Source organism: Mugil cephalus, chromosome 1 (genome assembly GCF_022458985.1).
Source record: "Mugil cephalus isolate CIBA_MC_2020 chromosome 1, CIBA_Mcephalus_1.1, whole genome shotgun sequence".
In the NCBI taxonomy this organism is placed as follows: domain Eukaryota; kingdom Metazoa; phylum Chordata; class Actinopteri; order Mugiliformes; family Mugilidae; genus Mugil; species Mugil cephalus.
The window spans coordinates 3,383,965-3,397,893 of record NC_061770.1 but is presented as its reverse complement, the minus strand read 5'-3'; the positions used below and the strand labels follow the sequence as shown (position 1 = coordinate 3,397,893).

At 42.8% G+C, this 13,929-nt stretch overlaps 2 protein-coding genes and 1 long non-coding RNA gene across 6 annotated transcripts in view; 1 reads left to right on the top strand and 2 right to left on the bottom strand.

Moving 5' to 3' along the window:
- The window catches only part of cep104 (centrosomal protein 104), a 29,262-nt gene extending 26,447 nt beyond the window's left edge, over positions 1–2,815 (top strand). For 3 of the 4 annotated variants that reach the window (XM_047601304.1, XM_047601285.1, XM_047601297.1), the window contains 2 exons: positions 13–100; positions 875–2,815. In XM_047601304.1, the coding sequence (XP_047457260.1) occupies positions 13–100; positions 875–1,011 (225 nt within the window). In that variant the 3' untranslated portion in view covers positions 1,012–2,815. The remainder of the gene's footprint in view (positions 1–12; positions 101–874) is intronic. The other variant, XM_047601312.1, reaches the window with a different exon arrangement.
- Positions 2,262–5,217, bottom strand: b3gnt7l (UDP-GlcNAc:betaGal beta-1,3-N-acetylglucosaminyltransferase 7, like). Its single transcript, XM_047601330.1, has one exon. It carries the CDS (start codon positions 4,913–4,915, stop codon positions 3,677–3,679), a length of 1,239 nt encoding a protein of 412 aa, XP_047457286.1. The 5' UTR covers positions 4,916–5,217; the 3' UTR covers positions 2,262–3,676.
- A 4,990-nt stretch (positions 5,218–10,207) lies between these two features.
- Positions 10,208–13,407, bottom strand: LOC125020596. Its single transcript, XR_007114224.1, has 3 exons — positions 12,980–13,407; positions 12,768–12,873; positions 10,208–10,459 (listed from the first exon to the last, which is right to left on the bottom strand). It is a non-coding gene; the product is annotated as an uncharacterized LOC125020596 (long non-coding RNA).
- Positions 13,408–13,929: the final 522 nt, after the last annotated feature.

Here is a 13,929-nt window from a genome sequence, read left to right as displayed (position 1 = left end):
TCCCCGTTCCAGGCCTGGAAGGCTCACCTCATGGGCAGGGAGGGCTGCAAACAAAACTCGCGCAGAACTGCGGTGTCCCAGAGAACCCAGCCAGCACAAGGTAGCACATTCATGCACCTCCTGATTACACCTACCTCCCCAAAGCTTGGTGTGGGAGCTATAGAAAGTGCACACACATGTTGGGAGAATGTCTTGTTGCAGGTTTTCCACTACAGCTTTCTGAAGGCACATAAAAATAGTGACAGATTTATGATTTTATGAAGCCAGATGCCCAATATCTGGCATTACTGTTTACATTACTTTGATGCCAGAGTGTGACCGTTGGTCTTGTTCAGTGTTCTCACACTAGAAGACCAATGCTGAAAATATTTCATTTCCACCCTTGACTGTTTGATGCCTACATGTTTTCACTCTGCTCTGTAATGGCCTCTCTCTGTATAGCAGTTTCCATTGTCACTGGCCTCCTTTTCATCATTTACTAATGCACACGCGTGTATTTCCTGTATCAGTGGTGGCTGGCATCGTTGCCCCCCATCACACTTCTGTTTTTCTGAGAGAGTGCCGATACTACCACTGTTGCTCAAACAGTATAGTTCACAAAAAGTTTCAACATTCTTTTAACGATTTGGACATTCTATTATTCCACCCTATACCTTTTTCATAGCAAGAAGTATTCTTAGCACATGACAGTGCACATTCTTCCCTCGTATGTAGTCAAATTACCTCACTGTGCTGACCTCATGAAACCTCCCTGTTAATACTCATATTACATGAAACGCAGGCTGCTTTGTCTAGGCATAAACTGCTTATAACAACCAACAGACTCTTGTGTGTGTTGTTAACGTTGTGACTTTGCACATTTTTGTATTTCCAGGTAGGGCGGTCGGCGGAGCCAAACTGAAGCAGGCCTGGTCAGTCGGGGCTAGAGCCAAAGCCAGGCCCATGGGCAGAGGCAGTCGAATCCCATCGCTCGCACCACTGGCCAGAGGTTACACACCAGGGAAGCGCTGAAGCTGGTTCAAAAGCCACCCGGAAAGCGGTCTCTACCTAGAGACAACCCAACATCAGCAAACAACACCTCCCACTGCTGTGGTTTCCCGCTTCTATATTCCTGCATTTAAGCACTTTTAAAAGCACTTCTGTGTCAGATATACTCACTGATATATCAAGAACATTAAAACTACTACTGGTACATTCATCACATTAACACAGAGAAGAGAAAACTGGACTCAGTTTTCCAAACTTCACTGCATGTGTGTGCTGTTTACTTACATCTCCTTACAGGACTTTTGGGTTTTGCGGTTCTTATTTTTCTCACTGCCGTTTAGTGTGCAACGTAAAGGGGTAGTACCTCAGTAAAGTACTTTGTACCCATTAGATTTGGGTAACTTACAAGACATTCAATCCAAAAAAGTTTGGTAAAAAAAAAAATAATAAAGCAGCAATTTCAGATATCCTGAGTTTTAGTTTCTAGTATAGGACAACCTTTTGTAGTGCTTGGTCCTACATTATCCATAATGCAATGTACTCATGAGACCTTGTCTCACCAGTAAATGCTCGCATATGCACACTCCATACATCTTTGGTGTCAGTAACCAGCTCAGCTGAGAACCTTGATGACACATAATGAACTCTGACATCATCAGGGCTATTTGTTTCCCACAGGCTAGTGAAATAAACTCCTCTGTGTCAAGTTTCCCCTTAAGGCTGCTCAAGCTATTCAATGCTGCTATAAATGTAAAATTTCCATTTTTAAATTTTAAAAACCAATTTAATATATACAACTAACGTGAAAGCTCACATCAGTCAGAACAATCAGAAGAGCTTCCTGTTGCTAACCAATGTCATAACCACTAGATCCTGTCTGAAGGCAATGAATGATATGTACGAACACTCGTCTACAAGCAGTAATGAGAAGAACAAAGTAGACGTTTAGTTACAAGCAGCAGACTTACTGCAGCAACACTACAGCACAAGATTCTTCGGTTGTTCTAAAGCGTTGACAACATATAGGCAGCTCCAACGTTAGCTTCACATCTATTGACGTGTTTCCTTTCATTTCATGTCCATGTGGAAAGAATGAAAAGCACTTTGCCAAAGGGATGATGTTACACTGCGGAAACTTTGATACAGTACAAGAACCCGCTTAAGGCCTGCTTACAATCTTAAGCAATCTTAAGTTGCTCCAAAGTCTAGTAGGAGAGACAAAGAAGTTCCTTTACTAATTATTCGTGGAGATTAATTTACAGTAGGCTTCATCCGCCTTTCCCCAAGTATTTATTTCAGCTGCACAGATCATAAACTGAACCCTACACACAGTGTGATGCGCTTTTAACAGTTTCAACCAGAAGCCAGACCAGATCTTAGCTACCATATTTATATTTATCTCTGGTGTTTTACTTCTCCTTAACAACAAAACTGAAATAAAAATAGTTTTATAGTTTAACTTCTCCTGTGCGCAGTTTTTATGACAATGTTGATGTAACACATCTGAAGACAAGATCTGTCAGTCCGTACAGACGCCTCGTAAAAAACATTTTTAAAACTGTAATATTAGTCATAAAAATGACCTCAGTGATCGGACCACCTGTTGTATTAGTGGAACAGTAACTCAACAGAGAATACTTGCTTTGTGACCTCTCTGTGCATCACCTTGGCTCTGATATGCTTCTTTACTGAGAACTACTGTGCCGCTGGGTATTTGTGTTTTCTGTGCATAGTAGTCAGTATTTTCTGGGTGATATTTTTGGCATCAAATGGCTATTTTTGCTGCAAATGTATCTGTATTTGTTAAATAAAGCCACATTAAGCTGGACGTTGGAGATTCCCTTTTACTATTTCAACGTACAGTAAGAGTCGGCCGTGATTAGAGGCTCTGGAAAGAGACGAACGTCAGTTAGAAACTAAACAGGCTCTGAGCTCAGCTGAGTGTAGACTTGGAAACAGTGATACTATTCCAAATCTCTCCCAGAGCGCTGTTCAAACATTGGCGTGAGTCAAATGGTGCAACAGTTTTTCTTTATGTACAAAGCTGACAGAGAGCTCTAGTTTTATTTACACTATCATACACCAATTACAGCCTGTTTGGTTTCTTTGGTTTAGGCCTGCCGCTGTAAATCATACACAGTGGATTAAAAAAAACGTAAAATAACACAATATATTAACTTTAAAAAAAAAAAAAACATTTGATTTTTACAATGTCAGAATAATTGCAGTTCACTGTAGTACAGTTTGCAGTCACAGAGAAATCCTGAAATCAGAAAATGGCGACACAGTAATAGACTTCAGGGCAACACCTGGATGCCACAAAAACACATTAAAACAACGTAGTATTTCAGCAGTCTATTTCAAATGAAAGGGTGGACAGTGAAATGTTGAATGGCACCAAGAATCGGAAACAGACATATTCTCATTGTGGAACTGTAGTGGTTCTTCAAAATGGAAAATCACAGGCATACAGGGGACGTCAGACCTGTTCAGACTGGTGGGGAAATGTTGGGGGCAATATGTGGACTATCTGCGTGTAACCTATAGCGTCAGATCTCAAGAAAAAAAAAAAAAAAAAAAAAAACAACTGGCGTGACTCCGCAGATCCCGCGAAATCCGCTGTGCGCTCAGTTAACTGGTCTCTGTGTTCACTTAGGGAGCTGATCTTTGGATTCCTATAAACTGCCACTCATATGGAGGTTATTCGAGCGCAAACTAGCACCTCGTTGTGAACCACGCTCCACATCTTGAGCAGCTCCTGTGCGCTCAGCTTGTGCACCACGAGCAGGTTTTTGTAGAAGCAGGGCTCTCTGTTCATGGGGCTCACCTTGCGTCTGGTGATGCCGAATGTCCTGAAGCCCGGATGCAACTCTGGGGCCAAATGGAGCTTCTGCAGACACATCCCCAAAAACACGTCGTCGATGGGGTACAGCTCCAGGTCCTCCGAGACCACGAACAGCCTCCTGGCCAATCGCGCGGACATGAGAAACCCCCCACCTCCGACGTAAGGGGGATATGGCTTGTCGTATAGCTCTTTGGGGATGTAGTATTTGCTCTGCCGGTTCCGGATGGGGATCGCTTTGGAGATGGTGTCCCCCACAAACAGGTTCTCGTCTTTGTGCTCCTCCACTTTGAAGGCGATCAGCTCCAGCAGGTTGTTCGTGTTCACAAACACGTCGTCGTCTCCTTTGAAAATGAACTGCACGCCGGGGCAGAAGATGTTGAACCACTTGAGAAAGTTGACCTCTTTCAGGGTCAGGTTGAAGAAGGTGTCCATGAAGTCCCACTGCAAGATGTCCCCGTAGATCTTATCCTCGTATTCGATCAGTTTCTGGAGGTTCTTGGTGTCTTTACCTGTGTTCGGGCTGCCTAATAGAAATAAAGTTTTGATTTTCTTTCCGTCGACAGTCTGCTCCTTGCCCCAGGTTTTACGCACCGCCTCGCGCCGGTCGTGCTGCTCGATGACGGACTTGACCACCATGAGGAGGTGCACCTCTCCGTCCGTGCATTTCTCCGGGTGGTTGATGAGCATGGGAAAATACCTGCAGTGTCTATGCAGAACAAACTGGTGGAATCTCGGGTCCAAGCGTCGGAACCAGTCCTGCGTCTTCACCGACGCGTCCTCACTACAGTTGAGAACCTGCGCGTCCCAGGACGCCGGAGTCCCGCTGGTGGCCGCCTGCGACTCCAAACCGTTGCTGGGCATCCGAGAGTCTGAGCTCCCCAAAGTAGTTTTCACCACTCTCTTCTTGAATGAAAAACACTCCGAGCCGCACCATCCCGTGTCCCTCACATGCTTGGCTCTCGCTCTCGCGTCTTTCTCTGACACTTTGAGCTTGTGGATCATGAGAAAAGAAGCGAAGATCAGGGACAGACTCAGCAGCGGTTTCAGCAAACCGACCCGCTTTCTCCGAGAAAAGTGATCCATGTCTGTCACCGCGGCGCGCAGGGACCCTCAGATGCTGGACGTTGTGCCTTCATAGTGATTCACACCTGTGCGTCCGTGGGGAGTCCGTCAACCGCTGCGCCTCCTCTCGTGGACACAAGAAGTTCCGTCCCTGATGGCAGCGAAGTAGCTCCGGGGCCGCTGCTGCCCATCGCGGCACAGTAGAGTCACACGTCGCTTCTCATCGAGAGAAACCCGCCAAGGGTGTCCGCGACTTTCCTCCCCGGCTTTCGGTCAGACTGGAGACCTGTGCTCAGATGTAGCCAGCTCACCCCCACTTCTCCACATCTCCTCCCCTCTAACTGTCAACGCAGACCAGTGGTTTCAACGCCCCCCCCAACCCCCTCCCTCGCCCCCCGCTTTCTCTGTCTGTCTGTCTGTCTGTCTGTCTCTCTCTCTCTCACACACACACACAAACGTACACACTCTCTCAAACTTCTTATTAAAATGATCAGATATGATTTGAACACTAAACTTTATCTGCTACGTGACCCTTTTTAAAAAAAGAAAATAGATCAAAGTGCTACAGTTTTTAATCACCACTTTGTGACTACTTCCTTCCCCTCGCCCTCTTTATTTCTCTCTCTCATTCTCTCTCACACTCAAACACAAGCATTATTTAAAAAGGATAAGACTCGGAAGTAAAATAAGATATTACCTTTTTTTATCTTATATTACTGTCTCATATTCTGAGATCATTTGATGTGACTTTAATAAAATACCATTCCTGTCTAAGCACAATTAAACGGATACTTTTATTAGTTTTAATGCAGGTCTAAAGAGTCTTTCATCAGTTTGTGAGATACTTTGTAGCTGCTGTTTCTCCCCTTCTTCTAAGCGTCCCCATTCCATCTGCGATTTCCTGTCGTCCTGTGATCCCAGCCCGTCTCCGTGATGTTGAGGTCAGTGCTCTGCGGGGGTCCACAGCATCTGCTGCAGGAACCCTTGTTCTACTTGGGGCGGACTCTGGCTGGATCTGGATCCCCTGTCATGCTGAATGTAGGATACAGCGGCCAAACAGGGACCTCCCTCCATAATTGTAGTGTGCAATGGATTATAAGGCTTATTCAGTGTTGAGCTGAAATGAATTCCTTTTTGTCATTTCACACAAACCAGTAGGACCAGATTTTAGCGTGCAACTCTCCACTAGAGATTGAAAAGAAGAAACATAATCATTTAAAATGCATTGAAAATGCAATATAAGACGGAATGTAAGGGTGCAGTGTTGCAATGTTGACTAGTGGTGCACAGTGCATCCATAATGTTTTATTACCTTTAGGAGAGTGCTATAGTAGGTAAGATAAGGAGCATCATCATCAGCCATTGTATTTACTAACGACCCGTAAACACAGAGGGTGTTTAAAGGATTGAGGCGCCGCCCTGTGGGGAGTATAAGGAATTGCACATAATTTCTTCATGTCGAATGAAGTCACAGATAATTTAGAGTTTATTGCAACAAACTAGAGAGCAGCTTAAGGCAAGAACATAGTTAATTGTCCCGATCCATGTAAGCTGACGTAACTAGTGATCCTGTCACTGGGACACTGTAACATACTGACCTCTTTCCCATCCTGATATCTTAACACTCAGAGCAGTTCTCAGGAAGTTGTGTTTCAGTCCTACGTGTCTGTACATCATCACAGCAATATGTGTGCATATATTTTGCATAGCATGCATAATACAACATGAAGTAAGCCAGAGACACTTGGAGCGTTTAGGACATCCGTCTCAATCCTAATATTTTATTTGTACTCATTTTAAACTAATGTCACGTACCGTGTCTTCTGATTGTATTTCTTTTGAGATCAGCAATCAGAGGAACTGACACACAATCTGGGTTTTAGATCAATTTGAAAAGCATTTGAGAATACACATACATTCATACCGCAGGCAAGTTTTAAGGTTATGACCTTTTGCTTTGCATTTATAACTTTTATACATGTGTAACTTCCATAGCAATAATCATTCATTTCTTTTATGAGTTTGTGAGTAAATGTGTATCATTTTCATCAATACATGCACAACATGTCATGGGAGAATACAAAGGGAGTTGTAGTGGTAGATTGAAAATTACTGTGTAGTCTGGTGTCTTGAAAGGAAGTAAGATAAAATCTAGACATAGTGTAAACTAAAACTACTGAAACAACAACTTCCTCAATAGCTACCGCCCCGAGTGTCTCTCACTTTATGGCAGGTGTTAACTTCTATCATCTATAGAGGCAGACAAGCACATAAATATGCCGGATTATAGCAACAATGCTAATTTATGCTAATCTGCAGAGCAGTCCCTAGGCAGGTAACACAAAAACATGACATAGAAGGTTGAAGGTTTGTTATGTGGGACACTTCCTCACAAAGAGCAGAAGACTAGTCCAGACCTCACTGGCCTTTACAGGAAAAGCATTTTGTCCAGCAATTTTTTCTGTGTGGGAACTCACAGTCCTCTCTAGATGAGGCCCTGGTCCTGAGACCAGAGGCTGGGAGCCCTTTTTTATACATGGGAGGTGGAGCAAGTCCATGTAACACCTGTACCATTTTCAAGTAGCATTTCAAGTAACAAGTAAGGAATGAACGTTTGGTGATGAGCTTTTCCTTGTTTTTTTTTTTTTTTTGTTTGTTTGGAACAACTGTTGTTACTGAGCCAGGACCTGTGATTATAAGGTCTAGGTCTCTACTAATAATGCAAGATTTTTTTTCTTTCAATCAACTATGTATGACAAAGCCCTTGAGCTTTTAGTTCTTGCAATGTTGGAAGCTAGTAGCCAGTCTACAAGTGAGAGGACTATCTTACATATACATTTGGATGTTGTTTCAGAGTCTTTTACTTGAATCTTCTCAATGTACTCTACCATGTTCTATGGAGCCCTGAAGGTGACATGGGGCAAAAAAAATACAAAGAACTATCTCATGCATCTGGGGGGGTCCCGTGTATTCCCACGGGACTAATTTGACCTGGGACGTCTTGTGATTCAGATATCACCCATACGTCTAGTTTCATGTGGCGCATTCGCAGAGGGCAATTTACACTTTTGACAGCTTTAGTTACTTTGTAAATTATAATGGATAATACAAAACATATTTTTAATACTATTTATCCCGGGGGACAAATTGCCAACGACCTGTCAGTATTTAATCCAGCTCCACATTTGCTGACACTTAAATGCTTGGTGTAATGATTTTATCCCTGGTCTAAATGGGTGAATGGGTCAGAGACGTCTCCACTGCGCTCCCTCACATCAGACCAGACTTTCATTTACAACGTGATAAGTAGTGACAAGAAACAGAAAAAGATGTGAATCGAGGAGAGGAAGTGAAATGATTCGCACTGAATTAGTTTATCATGTTTTATAACATGTTCATGTTTAATCATGCTCAAATGACCACAACACACATACAGTATGACAAAATAATCACAACTACAACAATGCGCTCTTGCATTAAACAGCACTGACTCTCGCCTGACAGTTAACCTGATTTCAACCCCGATCTTTGCAAAAATGAATGACGTAAGAGACCACAAAGCGCGCATATACAGAAACATCCTCCCACTCACACACAAACATCATGTACAAAATGTCCTTTGATGTTAGAGGCATTGAGTTCAACAAAATACAAAGGTTTTTGTGTACAACACAGAGCTGTCAAGAGCTGTGTTTTACATATAACATAAGTGTTAATGCCTGGGGCTGTGTATGAACTGGACGAGCAAAAATATAGTTGTGTTGATTTAATAACTCTTTTGTCACTGCACAATGGCTGAAGGAGGAGGATTTGGTTGAGGATTTACTGTCAAAGCTATTTTCAAGACTGACTTTTCAAGAGTAGCTGGCAGGGCCGGCCCTAACCAATCTGGCGCCCTGGTCAAGATTTCAGGTGGTTCCCCCTCGCATCGCAGTAAATTCCACTGCCCGTTTACATATACTCACGCAAGAAACTGAATAGCTTTGTCTTTGACATTTTAGATGAAACAGTTTAGAGAAACAATGAAAACCGTTAACAATAAGATAATCTACAAAATAAAACTGTAAACAAGTGACATAAAATAAATTCTAAATATAATATAAATAAGGCACTGCACAAAATAAGCAACAAGAAAGCTGAAGAAATGCTCTTTAACCTGTGGTATGTCTTCTATTGACACTATCCTGATTATGACAGAGGGCTGCCATGTGACTCAGATCAGGGGTGCAATCTAAAATGATAAAGAAATACTTCGATGTTTTGATCTCTATCTCAATGCTTTCTATTATTTTTGAACTGATGGAGTCTATCAGTTCATTGTTTTGCCCAGATAATGTATGTGACTGCCAGCTCCACTTTCCACCCTACAGACATGCTGCTTCATTATTGGGTCAAATTTGGCCATAAGCTCCACCTCTCTTAGAAAATTGCCATTGTCTGGTTTATTTAATGTGTCTGTGGACCCCCTTAAAGCCATGTTTCTTTCAGCTAAGGACTGAATTTCCAGTAGGGGCCAACGTTAAACCACCTTTTTCTCTCAGCCTCAGTGAGGGCCATCTCTTGTTTATCTATTGTTGAGCCCATTCACAAAACGGACCTCCAAGTCCTTCCATGTTGCCATGTGAACATTACGCTCCTGGTTATCCTCATGGACCTTGAGCAAATGGCTTGTATTTTTCCAGTCATTTAGTCCTTCCCTGTTCAGTTTATAATCTTTCTTGGAAAACATTTTGCAGCAGAAGCAGTGCAAGCTATCATCCTTTTTCGAGTACATCAGCCAGTTTCTTCTGTTTTTTTCTCCATTTACTAAGTATCTGTAAATGGCCCAGGACTTGCAGGAGTAGGGTTTAGAAAATTTAACAGCACATCTGAAGAGAGAAGGGAGTCAGTGACATCGTTGGGTGTTAGAGTCTTATAATAAAAGATAATTCCAAGAATTACTTCACTATGCTGTATATATATAATAATGAGGTATTATTATTATTTAATAGGCGTTGCTACACAGTACCATTAATGTGCTTATTCTTTTCATACTAAGAAATAATAGTATCAATTAGTTTTAGTATAAAAATATAAGTAGCACTTTTTTTTTCTTCCCCTCATCATGGCGCCCATGGATGGACAACGCCCTTAGCATTTGCCTATACTGCCTATGCCACTGGCCAGCCCTGGTTTTCTCCAGTGTTATTTGGGTAGGCTAATTAATTGTTAAGCTACCACCACCTTTGTTAAACAGGTCTGGTCCAGGGTCAGAGGTCTGAGAATGATAACAACAACAACAAAAAAAAACACTCACTTGATAGGAAGGTCAAATAGGCTTTATTAGGAATGCAACAACTTTAAAATGTGAAACATATGACCCCTTCTTTCCCCTCGTCTGCCACGCCCTCCTCCCTTCACCCGGCTCCCCCATCAGCCTCCTCCTCCTCCTTCTGCTGGAGGCCGGGTCCTTGCTGGCCGATGGGCCTCCTTGGGGTCTGGTGGGCCCCGGCGGCTGGGGCCATGCCTGGCGTCCCGGGGTCGGTGTCTGGGAGGAGCGGGGGGTGTCCCAGTTGGATTGATTCTCTTTGACAAATAGAGACAACATGGCTAACAATGTGTGATTAAATCACTCAATAAGGCCATCAGACTAAGGGTGGTACTGGGAAGTCCTTATTTTGTGAATGTTTAGAAGCTGACACATTTCTCTGAAGAGTGTAGACTCAAAAGCTCTGGCCCCAAACCTGCACACCCACTTGTCCACCAGCACCTTAGCAATAGTCCTGGTTTGGCAGAGGAAATACCTCTGTCCATTTGGAGAAATAGTCCCCTATCACCACAATATATCTATTTTTAACAATTGTATCTGGCACAGGGCCCAGAACGTTGAGCTTCACCCTTACATACGGTCTAGACACGCTTGATGTCTGTAGGGGAGCACAAGCGGAACGACCCTGCTACATGCCCATCTTTTTAGTTGTGGCCACAATCTGAGTTAAAAGCGAAGGAGCGGGCAGATTCCCATACCTGCCCCTTCTAGTTTCCCTGCAGATATGTGCAGTCATGGCGCAGGTGTCAGTCACACCCACACTTCCAACTCACACCAACATGGTTATGATTTCTACGGCTGCTGGTACTATTCCCAGAGCCACCTGTAGAATCAGACGCCTGTGTAGATTTGTGGAGGAATTGGGTGGGACCACTGAAGGCGTTTTCAGTACCTGTATTACAGACTGCATGGCCTAACCTCTTAATGCAGGCTAACTTTTGCATCAGGGGCAGAGTGAGCTTGCACCAAATTTCTAAGGAGCTCCATTTGAACGGCAGCCTCTAATGTCTCTGGCTTTGCAGTGCAGAGACAAATGCGGAGGTCTTCCTGTCTCTTCATCACAGTATTGTATTTGACTAAAATTATCAGAATCAGAATCTGAATTACTTTATTGATCCCAGGGGGAAATTACTTTTCGTTACAGCAGCTCCAACACAAAGTGCACCAGTGTTTAGAACAAAGAGCAATCAGAATAAGTAAGAGACAATAAGAATAGTAAGAGGATGTAAACAATATAGGAAATATATATATATATAACAATATGTACAAGTATAAGTGAAGCGAATCTGTATTCCTAGTTATTGCTCAACAGAGAAAAAATTATTGCACATGGTGAGAAATATATAAGGAAATATATACAAGTGTATGAAAATAATGAAGTTATGCTTGTGTTACTGCACAATCTCAGGGTCAGTATATTTATAAACATGGATTATAGTTATAAACATTATTGCACATAGTAAGACCAGACTCCCCTAGTATACAGGGAATGTTTACTGGTATATGAGATGAGGTGAACATGAATTGTTGCATTATTGAATTATTGCACATAAAATAAATAATATGGGTTCTACACCCTCAGAGTGAGGAGTTGTACAGGTTAATGGCCACTGGCAGGAATTATTTCCTGTGGTGAATCGTGGTGGGATGAGTCTGGTGCTGAAAGAACTCCTGTGTCTGACCAGCACGTCATGGAGTGGGTTCGACTCATTGTCCAGGATGACTTTCACCTTGTGAAGCATTTTCCTGTCTGACACCACTGTCGGAGGGTCCAGCTTCCCTCCCACAACGTCACTGGCCTTGTGTATCAGTCTGTTCAACCTGTTGGCGTCCGCTACCCTCAGCCTGCTGCCCCAGCAGGCAACAGCATAGAAGATGTCACTGGCCACCACAGACTCATAGAACATCCTGAGCATAGTCCTGCAGATGTTAAAAGACCTCAACCGCCTCAGAAAATAGAGGTAACTCTGTCCCTTTCTGTACAGGGCGTCTGTGTTCTTTCCCCAGTCCAGTCTATTATCAATGTGAACCCCCAGATACTTAAAATCCTCCACAATGTCCACATTGGCCCCCTGGATGGAAACAGGGGTCACCTATAATTATCATTATTAAACCAAAACCACATTTATTAGAAAAACTTCTCGTTTCACTGCCAGTTACCACTGACTCCTCAAAATACTGTCTTTGGGGAATTTTTAAAAGTGAGAAAAGTAGCCAGAGATAAAGAATAATTCACCATTAACTTTAATTAGGTCTATTAGGTTCTGTATTCTAGCCAGTGAATTACAGTGTACGCCCTGATTTTCCCCCCTGTGTAACAACCCATTGCTAGGGACGCTGCTTGTTTCACGTACCTGTGAATAAATGTGGTATTTATTATTTAAAAAAAAAAAGTCACAAAAATGACATAGGTCGTTATTTTAGGAAGGTGACTTAGATAGTAAAACCAACAGTTTTTAAAAAAATCCAAGCACCCTGTATCATAGCTACATGTGTGACCTTTTTAACAAAACGAACCGTTTGGAAATCGGTCCAAAACTAAATGAACTTAAAACTGCGGAATACCTCTTTCCTTTGTTGCTTTACATCAGAGGTCCCCAAACTTTTCCCATCTCTGATGGAGGGCCGGGGTCAGTTTGTAACAGAAAAAGTGTGACGATTGCAAGAGTGCCTAAACGTAAAAAAATATTGTTTTCCAGAAAGCACAATCAAGTAACCCTTTCTGGGTTCTTCACAGAACAAAAGTCAGGAAATAAATAACAACACTATTTACTCACGGCATTAAAGACATCTTTCTTCTCGAGACACACCTCCTCCGCGACAGCCTTCATGCATTTCTTGACAAACTCTCCATCAGTGAAAGGTTTACCGCTGCTTGCTATCAGTTGAGCAACCCGAAAGCTGGCCCGAGCAGATGACTGGTTCAGCTGAGCTTGGCGTACAAATGTATTCTGCTGAGCTAACAGTCCATTTTTCAGCTTTGAGGGTTTGTCTGCTCGCATTTGGCCTTGCAAGCTATCATACTTGTCTTTATGACGGGATTCATAGTGTCTCCGCAGATTGTATTCTTTGAATACCGCCACCGCCTCTTGACAGATGAGGCAGACAGCCTTTTCTTTGCATTGAACAAAAAAAAAAAAAAATAAAATAATAATCGTTTGTCCACTGCTCCACTGCAGGTTAAATGCCCTGCATTCTGAATCAATTTTTCTCTTACCTAATCTTTTCGCCATTATTCCGCTCTCTCTTTGAGAGGGGCGGGTTGAAGATTTTTTGCTGGGGGTTGCCAGATAGGGGCACAGACCGCAGAAGGGTGCAACAGACGTCAAGTTATATGCGTGTATGAAATAGTTTACTTACTAATAGTTAATAATGAAAAAAGTTCATAACTAAGGAACATTTTATTGAAAAAGTCCAACGTAATTATCAAATACAAATACATCTATGAAAAAAAAAAGAAAATACTCTCTGGTATTGTTCAGGGGGCCGGACCAAATGTGGAGGTGAGCCGGATCCGGCCCGCGGGCCGTAGTTTGGGGACCACTGCTTTACATGCACCGAGGCCTTTGCTGGAGCTGAGGTATGGCAGCGCCCTTGTCGGCCATTTTCCCTGCAGTTGGGTAGGCCTGCTCCTGGACATTTTTATATGGGCGAACTAGGGAGTATACCTTTTTATTTATCTATTTTTATTTTACTTAACTACACTTATGAGTGAAGGTGTATTATT